This window comes from Sinocyclocheilus grahami, unplaced genomic scaffold (genome assembly GCF_001515645.1).
Source record: "Sinocyclocheilus grahami isolate Dianchi unplaced genomic scaffold, SAMN03320097.WGS_v1.1 scaffold1323.1, whole genome shotgun sequence".
NCBI classification, from domain to species: Eukaryota; Metazoa; Chordata; class Actinopteri; order Cypriniformes; family Cyprinidae; genus Sinocyclocheilus; species Sinocyclocheilus grahami.
Window position 1 is genome coordinate 23,812 of NW_015506502.1, and position 11,083 is coordinate 34,894.

Consider the following 11,083-nt stretch of genomic DNA (forward strand, 5'->3'; position numbering starts at 1 on the left):
ATTGCTTCACAAAACGAATCACTGTTTCAAAGCTTTTGAAACAACACATGCTGGTGACGCTGCTGGTCAAAACTTTGTAAATGCAACAAACTCTGGCCAAAACATGCATAAAACAGCTTTTACAAACCTTTTGCAAATGTTTTATTGGAAGTATAATATATTAAATTTAATTAACAAATCACAAAATACCATTACATATTAAGCGTCTGTATAGTATGTGTTCTTTTAATAACCTACAGGGCTTGTTTTGCTTGTTTTATATATTGTTTGTCTAAACAGGCTAATAAGAGAAAATGAACTACACTTCCTTACACAAATGTCTCATTAAAAATGTCTACAAATTTACAAAACTGATCCAAGATCAGGTAAAAACCATAGTAGACACTGGTTTAATTGCTAAATGATTCATGACTTCAATGATTCATGGGTCCACAGAGCTCACAACCCCAACTGCTTTAACTTATTCTCTGGGCGTTTTTTGGAATTTTCGCCTAAATTTTTCATACTCAAATTCAAATGTTTGCCCTACACACATACAATGGAGGAAATTTTAAAAAATTGTTTTATATATATATATATATATATATATATATATATATATATATATATACAGTACATTTATTTTTTGGAGAAGTGAAGGAATAATTTTTTTTTAGAGAAATAAACTGAAAACTGACAGTTGCTTGTTCATTTGTACACATACTATTGTCTTCCACTAACACAATGACGACCACACATTCTTACATATCTTCCTATCGCTCTTCCACGATAAGCAACTGTGAATTTTCAGTTTGCATGTAATACATTTCTAGAGATAAATAATGGATGTATAAAGGGTTGTGACGTTGCTTCTTGTTCAAAAATGGCAATGACAGTGCTGGGCAAACTCCATTCAAAATCTGTCTGGTTGATTATTTCATTACAATGACAGGCAATCACAAACATTCCATGTCAGATATGTATGGAATATACAGTACATGCATCAGACAGATTTTAATAATTGAATGGATAATTTTGCATGTGATGGCTCACACAATGAAAGAATGTTTAGAAGTAGTGAAGGGTTTGACAGTTTCACTGAGAATCAGCTCATCAGTTTTGATCAACAAGCCATGTGCATTTAGTTACTGTGCAAACTGTAGACAATTGTACTTACTCTTTGCACAAGTGCCAAAACACATAGGCCTATTTCTTTTTAGCTTGAATCAGTAAGAAACTCAAATCTGATGTAAACAAGAAACTAATTGTTCAGACATCTTTACTTTAACTTATCGTTAAAAAGCAAAAAACTAATTTTAGAATTGTGCCAAATAATTGAGAAAACTGTAATCAATACACCTTTGCTTGCAGCATTATGCAGCAAAGGGCTTGGCATTCAGTCTGGACTAAAAGACTTGTTAAGGAGCCTGGTCTGTTGTTGTATTGTTATGAGAATGGTTGCTGTTGTTGTTTTCTAAGCATTCAATAAATAAATAAATAAAACTGACCTAGAGAGAAAGAGAGTTTTCAAGTCTAGCCACACTCCAGCGCGAGAGATGGCAATATGCACGCAAGGGGGTTTGCAAGCCGCATGCAGAAGAATTGTTGGTTTGTGCGCATGCGCACCTACTATACGGAAGTTTTGAACCTCAAGCTTTCTAACTAGTTCCTGGAGTTTACAGTGTATATTCACGCGATATTTCTGCTTTACTTAAGATCGACGCTGTTTGGTTTTACAGTTTTTTATAAAACCGTAAATAAAATACGTTGATAGGCAAGAATAGGGGTCAAATGTGGGTCATTTTAGGTCGGCCATAAACCAACGAATGCGTTGACAGCTTTTCCGTACACAACAGTGCGTCAGTCGTGCTGCCATGCCCTCCGCTGAAGCAGCGCCGAAGAAAAAACACGTTCGTTTCGCTAAGATGGAACAGGGCATTGACCACGACGAGCAGGAAGAGGATACGCTTTTCGACAAACGTAAAGACGCGAAGAAGGGACTGAAAAGCGCTCTGAAGGGAGGCAAAGGGGTACTGAAGCCGGGGACTGATCAGGTTGATGTAGTTGGTAATACTGGGGCATGCGGGCGATGGCTAGTCAGCCTAGCGCTTTGCGCGTCTTTTCTCGGTCTGGTAGGTCTATGCATGTTCGGTTTTAATTGTTGTAACGTAAAACAGAAGACCTTCATATGAAAACCTAAAACCTGTGCTTTGCAGCCTAAAATCATATCCCTTGTTATTTCATCTATGTAGGTATTGTTCTGTGTCTGTATCAAAAAGAGACAACTGAAAATATGCTAAAAAAAACATTATGGTAACGTAATTTCCTGGTCGCCTTGCAGTATCCTCGTGAAACAGGATTATTTGCATAAGGGAAGATGTCTGACAAGTTAGTGGTGTAACAGGGCTGACAGGTTAATATTGGCCTGGGTAATATGAATTCAGGGTAATACTATGATATTTTGACATGATACTGCTTGGTTACCATATGTGCTATGGAGTATGTAACAGTATGTGCAATGTACTTCATTAACGTTACCGTGGTATTAGCATAGTACTTTGCAGACAACACCATGCACACACACAGTGGGGTGGCTGATATTAGCTCAGGCTGAGTTTAGTAATGCAGTACTACACATACCACAATTTTAAAGTGTGGGATTAGTAGAAAAATTGCAGAAATGTTTCTTGTGAAGCTCATTATTTACCTTTAAATGTCAAGAACTAACTTCGTAGATCTATTTATATCAGTTGTAGGTCTAAGTCATGATTTATGAACGGATTATGTGCATTCGCTTAAAAGTACCTTTTATTTATTTTTTAAATACCATATTATTTATAATATCAAAGTATTTTTGGAAGTATCTTGGAGTACCATGCAAATGCTGTGGTATATAAATATAGAAGTACCATCTAATGTCAAGACTGTACCTCTGTTTTTTTAATGTGCACATTTATCGTATATTTTTATATTTATGTATTTGTTTATATGGTATATTTTTAGGGAATGGCCATCTCTGTATTGGGCCCTACCTTTGAAGACCTGGCTGTCAATGTCAACAAGAACATCAGTACTTTATCCTATATATTTGTGGGTCGTTCATCTGGATATATTGGAGGTTCCCTGTTAGGCGGGATCCTGTTTGACTGTGTGAATCCCCATCTGCTTTTGGGTAAGGCCCATAGACTCCACAAAGAAAAGGACTTTGTGTTAATTGAAAGCCATTTAATATTTAACTTTTGTAAATCATTTACTTATGAAAGTGTGTTATAACTGATTATAGGAGTTGGTCAAAGAGTTAACCATATGGACTTATAATGCAAAGGTTGCAGGTTTGGAGAATCTGCAGTCCTTGCACTATCACCTGATTAAGCTGATTAACCTTTATTTTGGGGTAAATTATTTCTTTAGATTAATCAAAAAGTGAAAGAAAGGGCAAAATAAACAACGCTACAGAAAATCTGATTAAATTGCCCACTAAAACATCCCTGTTACTCTTCTAGAAGCTATCTTGTATGAGTTTAGTGACTTTTCAGAGGAGCCATGTCTGTAATGTTTTAGAAACTTTAAAAGTCATGGCAGTTACAGGACATTTGTTAGTAGTATATTGGGAATATGTTGTCCCCTTTATTTTGTATTTGTGTGTTTATTTTTTTGGATACATGTGTGATATTATAAAATATGATTAGTGATTCGTTACTCACAGTTGATTTATATCTGCAGGCTTCTCATTGTTAATCACAGCATTTGGGATGTCTGGTACTCCTTTCTGTAAAAAGGCTTGGCTGCTCACTGTTTTGATGTCCGGTGTGGGGGTGTCAATGGGAGTTTTAGATACAGGTAAGATAAGTGCCTAGTGTAGACAAGGTGTTGTAATTTAATTCTAGCATCAAGCAATTAACAGTATGAATTTTAGTAGCATTAAGCATTATTAATGCTCATATATATATATATATATATATATATGTATATGTATGATATACAGTGTATATATATAAAAACCTTAATAGGTGCTATGGTAATTGAGTTTCTGGTTGTCAACAGGCGGTAATGTTCTCATACTGAATACATGGGGAGAACAAGCTGGACCTCACCTGCAGGCTCTGCACTTCAGCTTTGCTGCTGGAGCCTTTGCCTCTCCAATCATAGCCAAGCTGCTCTTTGGCCACAGTTCCGACAATGTCTCCACTTACATGTCTGGCCATGCCTCCAAGATCTTCAATGCCATCTCTCCAGCTTCCCATCTAAAGAACACCACTCTAACATCCATGTGGGCCTACATCGTGATTGGTGCTGTTGTTTTATTGGTGTCGCTCATCTTTTTATTCCTGTACTTCTGCAGTTCCCCCAATTCGAATAGGGCAAAAACACCTTCAGGAAAGCAGCTGTTCTCCAAACACCATAACATACTTATACTCCTGCTGTCTTTGTTCTTTTTTTTCTATGTTGGAAGTGAGGTGGCATACGGTTCCTTTATATTTACCTATAGCAAGGACTATGTCAGAATGAACCCGGTTCAGGCAGCAGGACTGAATTCACTCTTCTGGGGAACGTTCGCGGCTGGTCGTGGTCTGGCCATATTCTTTGCAGCTTGTCTGCGCCCAGGCACTCTGATCCTACTGAGTCTAGTGGGCACCACAGTTTCCGCGCTCCTGCTTTGTCTTTTTAGCCGAAATTCCCCAATGCTCTGGGCGTGCACTGCTATATATGGTGTCTCTATGTCTACCACGTTTCCTAGTGGAATTTCATGGGTTGAGCAGTACACGACTGTGACAGGGAGGTCAGCTGCGGTGTTTGTGGTGGGTGCAGCTCTTGGAGAAATGGTTCTGCCAGCTCTCTTGGGCTTCTTACTGGGGCAGGTGCAGAATCAGCCATTGCTGATGTACATGGCACTTGGCACATCCACCTTCACTTCTATCTTGTTCCCTGTCTTGTACAAATTAGCGTCACCAGGAGGGGACGCCACCTTGCGGAAAACACCAAGGAAACGTACAAAGGATGCTGATGATAGTGAGTACCGGCAAGCACTGCTGGACAATGCGGAGGAAGAAGAGGAGCAGGAAAATGAAAGTGAAGCTGACCATTGGAATGATGCAGACTTTGAGGTGATCGAGATGGATGATGCCAGCCTATTGAGCTCTCCTTCTAAAGCCTCAGTGCCACCTGATGTTGCAGCCAGTGCACTTGCTGCCCAATCAGTGACCACCCCATTGCCGGCACCCTCAAGAGACCCCACAACCCTGGCCTCTCTGTCTCACACACTGCCCTTTTCCACAGACTCTCCCAGACGCAAACTGTTAATGTCCCTCAACAGGGAGAAGAAAGACTAATATGTTGCACTTCATCAAAGAAGTCTCAGACTTTTTGCTCTTAGCCAGGAACTGAGAAGTGGCTGCTTTTGTTTTTCTTGGTTGAAAAGATCACACTAGCCAGTTGATTTGGTACTTTCTAAATGCCAACTGCATGTTTGACGTTCATTACATAAAGCAACATAACCCACACCAAGCCTGTTCCTGCTCACCATTTGTACAGGATTATCCTAAAGAAGTATAATTAGCATATTGTACATTTTACTGAGAATTGTCCTGTTATTTCAGATCAGCCTAATTATTGGACACAAATGTATATTAGGATATATATATATATATATATATATATTCTCTCATTTGTTATTGTTGATTAATTGACCATGAATTAAAGTATTTTGTACAATGGTAACCAGCACAATTAGTCCACTAGTCTGTGAAATTAAGACAAGCATTTTTTGTATTGTATGGTCAGAATGAATGTATAAAGTTATATTAATATTTTGATGCTGAAGTCTTTGTTGAAAGTCCTTACCTTTTATGTTTACAAAATATTTATTTTGATTTTTCAAATCATACTTGATTGTTAATTAATAAATATTAACACTAAACAACATAAACATCAAGGTTCAAATTTTGTGATCCCCCCCCTCCCCCTCAAAGTCTTATACTAACCAGATGTGATTTGTGTGTAAATTGGTTTTGTCCTGGCAAGCCTCAAGTGACAGTCGTTTCCATTGCTCATATCGGGTAGCCCTGTTTATCATGACTTGATCTTATTTGTTTGAGGTCTCGCTCAACATGACTTTAAATATCAAATATGTTCTACAGTGAGGGTTTGGACAGGGCCGTGATTAGAGACAGCAGCTGCCAGTTTCCACAATCATTTTTGCACATTTAGTTTTTTACTTTTAATAAACTCAGGAAACAAAGTCCTCTCACATTGAACTGCAGGAACACTAGGCATCTTTTTTAGCGTTTTTCAAAGTCAGTAGAAATGTCGCATTACTGTCCCCAGTTATAATTATAACTGACTTTATTTTCATTATTTTCGCCTGTCAATTGTTAGTGTCAATAATTGCTTATGGGTCATTGAACAAGTATGAAAAACATTGTTTAAACCCTTTCCAATACCGATCTGTAAAGCTTGCAGTATATACCCAAAAATGATGTAAAAACCAAAGGACCCATTTTAACTGAAACAGACATTTGTTAAATACACTGAATTTTATTATATCAATATCAAATCTCCACCCACAAATGTTCTTTAGAAAACAAAGCACCTTAACCTGTTTTTGTAAACCTGTAAAAAATGTTATGTAGCTCTGGTAGGTAGCATAGGTCGGTAACAATGTCTGATTTAAAGTAGAGAGAGCATTAGAAAAGTATTTTAAAAGAACAATTATGCACACAGACAATATATACTTATCAAACATATTGCAGAAGTCTACGTTAAGGCTGATATTGACTTGCTTGTCCTCCGACTTGCCTCTGTAGAGAATGGACAGACATAAAACATCCCAGAACACACATGTGAAAAAAATTTTAGAATTTTTTTTTTTTTAATCAGTGTTCATAAACCTTGAATATGATTATCCAAAATTCTGTCTATTTACAACAGACTGATCTAATGGGGGGAGAGTGGGATCACTGGAGTCTTATCTCCACAAGAATTGTAGTCAGAACTGAATCTCCCTCATTTACAGATTGCTACAGCACACAGGGTTCAGTTTAGAGAGGATTATTCTGTAAATGTCTGACCTGTCAATCTGCAGAAATGTAACCATTTAATAAACACTAAAGACAACTACCAAGCAAATTCAAACACAGTGCATCAAAATCATCGTCCTCTTCTGTATTTAAGGCCTCGTTAGTCCCACTGCACTGCAGTACCACACAAAATCAAACAGTATAAGATGGAAACTCTCCAAGGACACATAGAAAAAAAGCACCTTTTAAAACAATTATACACAAAATTGTGCTGAATGGCACAGTGTTTAGCACCAGAGTAAAATGAAAGGTGGACAGACTGCTGGACTATCAGAACTGCTCCAGCAGCTGGCGAAGATATGGTCCTCGGGAAAGATTCCGATTAACGCGAGATAATTTGTAGAGTATAGGGCAGTCCAATGAGACACATGGCACCTGACGCTCTGCACTCCCACTGCAACTTCTACATACCTGTCAATCAAATCACAACAGTAGAACATAAAAGACTGACCTATGACAAACATGAAACATTGGACCTCTAGTCTCTCATGTAGCCAGACTTTTGACTAAAGGGCCCAAATCTGGTTCCCATTGCAGCAAGTTTCCAGATCCTGTCAGAAAATATCAGTTTTTTTTCTAGTATGAACAACTAGTCAGCATAGTTGTTAATACAGTTCTGGGTACCAGACAAGACTCACTGTTAATGAGTTTTGGGTATTAAACAGTATTCTATCAGCCAATAAACTGACTGAGAAAGCTGGAAGAGGGGAAAAAGCAGGGGGTCATTCTTCGTACCTCACTTAAACCTGAGATGACTTGACGGATACCAGATCTTTTAATCCTGATAACTGATTTTTGGGTAATTTGGTTCTTCAAACAAGTTAGTGCATTTGACTAAAATATCTGGATTAAGTTGTCCGAGATTACTCGGTGTTGACGTGTGATGAGTCTCCTGCTACGGCCAGCCAGTGGGTGTGTCTAGGAGACTCATCAAGAGAACGATGTCCACCTGTTCTTCCTGCTATAAGAGTCGTGGTTTTGTTGGTGTGGAGTGGGCCTGGTTTGTGCCTGATTGCTTTGTGGTTGTTTTTGGAATGTTTATTTGGAGTTTGTTGTGAGACTGCTATGTCTGACTCTGTAACATCTGTGTCAAACAGAAATGGCAATTCTTTTTCCTTTCTTTTATTAATAAATAATTAGTTGCAACCTTACCAACCACATTTCCTCTCATTTGTTATGGCTTTGAGCCGGTCGTGACAAATGTGGGGGCTCATCTTTAAATTTAGACACTTGTTTTGGTAAACTTTTGGAGGATGTGGTTGTTTTTGTTTTTTTGGTTGCTTAGCGGGAGTTTGGCTTTGGTAAGTATTGGCTACTATTTATATATTTGAGGCTGGGTTTAGTGTTGGATATGCCTTCCCCTGTTTAGGTTTAGCGGAGTATCCTTAACGGGATGCTCCGATCTTTTTTTTTATTTTAGTTTTTGTTTGTACGGTGAAAGCAGTTAGAGCAGTTGTCTCGGGAACATGTCCGTTTTTTGTAATGGTGACTTAATCGGTTGCTATTTCAAACGCTGGTTTACGGTGTATAAAAACCCGCTGCAAGTAACTACGAAGATTAGGCATGAGTTTAGAGGGAATTGCTTATCTAATTTCTACACCAAGTGTGTGTGTTTTTTTTTTTTTTTTTTTTTTTTTTTTGTTTTTTTTTTGGAAAACTAGCCATACTTTTTGTCTTTCACAATGGCCTCAAAGGTGGAAGAATTTGTTAGTGCTCCGTCTGAAGATTTGTTAAATGATTTGACTAAAGATCAACTAGTAGAACTTGCAGGCCACTATAAAATTAATTTGGTAAGCCAAGATAAACGTTTAAAAGACAACATTAAAACCTTAATAAAGACCGAGTTAACTGAACCAGCGGCATTTTCAGCGACTTCCAGTGGCGTTTTAGTTTCAAATTGCGGAAGATGCTTCAGCTTTTGTTAATGCGACGTCTACAATGTCTCACCTAACGTTTGAACAACAAAAACAATTTTGGAAGCGCAAAATCGCATCGAGTTGTCTAAAGTCCAGTTACAGCAACAACAGCTTGAATTAGAACGCTATCGGTTGGATTTAATAAAGGATGGTAGGCTTGCTGCTAATGGTGGAGGGGAGTGTAATTTTGCTTGCGGATGCACGATCAAACGTGTTGCGGATGCATGAGATTGGCCAGATGAGGAGCGCACGCTTATGGTGCAATCTGTTTTTACAGGTAGAGCCCAAGAGTCGTATTCTTCTCTTATTGTAGAGGATGCAGCTGATTATCAGGCGGTTAAGGCTGCAGTGTTGAGAAGCTATGAACTGGTTCCAGAGGTCTATAGACAAAAATTTAGGCATTGTAAGAAAAGTGAAAAACAAATGCATGTTGAGTTTGTACTGTTTTGCAATCTGATTTGATCCAGGAAGTGGAAGTTGCTGTACGTTCCGGTTTGCCTGTGGAAGGAGTACAGGTAATCTTAGGAAATGACTTGGCTGGTGAACGAGTTTGGCGAGGTGATTTACCACAGTTGGTGGTTACATCCTCTCCGATGGCCTTTAAATCAGACGGTGATAAACTCTTTAAATGCATTGCCGTCGTGTGTGTGATATCACCTGGTGTTTTACTCATAGATTGAGTTAAGCCTGATTCTAAAAAAAGTGGCGAGTAAAACTCTAGAAATTTTGTCTGTGTCACGAGATGATTTGATAAAGGAACAAAAAGCTGATTCTACTCGCTGAGTTGTTTGGTCGAATGGTCACTTATGACAATTTACAATCTTTCTTCTGGGTATTACCTGGAGGAAGGGTTGTTGGTTCGAAAGTGGGTCCCGCATGGAGAGTTTGCAATTGGTGATCCTGTTGTACAGATCATAATATCACTGTCTCTCCGTCAACTTGTGTTACAGACCGCACATAATACATCTGGCCATATGGGGGTGAAAAAGACGTATAAGTTACTCCTAAAACATTTCTTTTGGCCAAAACTGACGCGTGATGTGTCGAAGTACATTAAATCTTGTCATACCCGTCAACTTACGGGAAAGCCAAATCAGTCTCTGAAACCTGCTCCTCTTTATCCTATTCCAGCTATTAGCCAACCGTTTGAGCATCTTATTGTGGACCGTTGCCCCGGTCAAAAGCAGGTAATGAGTATTTGCAGTCATGTGCCAGGTAACTAGATATCCAGCTGTATACCCATTACGTTCAGTAATGGCAAAGTTAGTTGTAAAAGCACTCTTTCTTCTGGGTATTACCTGGAGGAAGGGTTGTTGGTTCGAAAGTGGGTCTCGCATGGAGAGTTTGCAATTGGTGATCCTGTTGTACAGATTGTAATACCACTGTCTCTCCGTCAACTTGTGTTACAGACCGCACATAATACATCTGGCCATATGGGGGTGAAAAAGACGTATAAGTTACTCCTAAAACATTTCTTTTGGCCAAAACTGACGCGTGATGTGTCGAAGTACATTAAATCTTGTCATACCCGTCAACTTACGGGAAAGCCAAATCAGTCTCTGAAACCTGCTCCTCTTTATCCTATTCCAGCTATTAGCCAACCGTTTGAGCATCTTATTGTGGACCGTTGCCCCGGTCAAAAGCAGGTAATGAGTATTTGCACAGTCATGTGCCAGGTAACTAGATATCCAGCTGTATACCCATTACGTTCAGTAACGGCAAAGTTAGTTGTAAAAGCACTAACTCAGTTTATTTCTGCATTTGGAATACCAAAAATTATCCAGTCTGACCAGGGGAGTAATTCTACTTCTAATTTGTTTGATCAAGTGTTGAAACAACTTCACATCCAACACAACCTCTCCAGTGCTTATCATGCTCAGAGTCAGGGAGCACTGGAGAGGTTTCATCAAAGTTAAAGCCTTTACTGAGGTCATATTGTACTGAGATGGGGAAGGATTGGGATGTTGGGTTACCTTGGTTATTGATGGCAGCTCGGGAAGCTGCACAGGAGAGTACCGGGTTATGTCCAAATTATCTTGTTTTTGGACACGATGTGCGAGGCCTGTTGTCTGTTTTAGCTGTTGACTGGGAAAAGTCAGATCCACCAAAAAA

At 38.9% G+C, this 11,083-nt stretch overlaps 2 protein-coding genes across 3 annotated transcripts in view; one reads left to right on the top strand and one right to left on the bottom strand.

The window, feature by feature from the left end:
• The first annotated feature begins 1,586 nt into the window (after positions 1-1,586).
• LOC107569213 (sodium-dependent glucose transporter 1-like) lies at positions 1,587-5,466 on the top strand. 2 transcript variants are annotated; one of them, XM_016255241.1, is made up of 4 exons: positions 1,587-2,111; positions 2,983-3,151; positions 3,703-3,819; positions 4,024-5,466. In XM_016255241.1, the coding sequence occupies exons 1-4, from the start codon at positions 1,854-1,856 to the stop codon at positions 5,307-5,309; spliced, it is 1,830 nt and encodes a 609-aa protein (XP_016110727.1). In that variant the 5' UTR covers positions 1,587-1,853; the 3' UTR covers positions 5,310-5,466. The 2 variants fall into 2 exon arrangements, with proteins under 2 accessions (XP_016110727.1, XP_016110728.1); XM_016255242.1 differs by having other exon boundaries at positions 2,024-2,227.
• A 515-nt stretch (positions 5,467-5,981) lies between these two features.
• Positions 5,982-11,083, bottom strand: part of LOC107569208 (DNA polymerase zeta catalytic subunit-like) — a 111,230-nt gene continuing 106,128 nt past the window's right edge. Inside the window, exon 29 of the mRNA XM_016255229.1 lies at positions 5,982-7,466. Within this exon, the coding sequence (XP_016110715.1) occupies positions 7,326-7,466 (141 nt within the window). The 3' untranslated portion in view covers positions 5,982-7,325. The remainder of the gene's footprint in view (positions 7,467-11,083) is intronic.

Bases quoted from the DNA above. Each gene is read 5' to 3' on its own strand.
- LOC107569213 (XM_016255241.1), top strand. From the start codon at position 1,854: ATGCCCTCCGCTGAAGCAGCGCCGAAGAAAAAACACGTTCGTTTCGCT. The intron at 2,112-2,982 runs GTAGGTCTATGC...GTATATTTTTAG, and splicing joins GCGCGTCTTTTCTCGGTCTG to GGAATGGCCATCTCTGTATT. The intron at 3,820-4,023 runs GTAAGATAAGTG...GGTTGTCAACAG, and splicing joins AATGGGAGTTTTAGATACAG to GCGGTAATGTTCTCATACTG.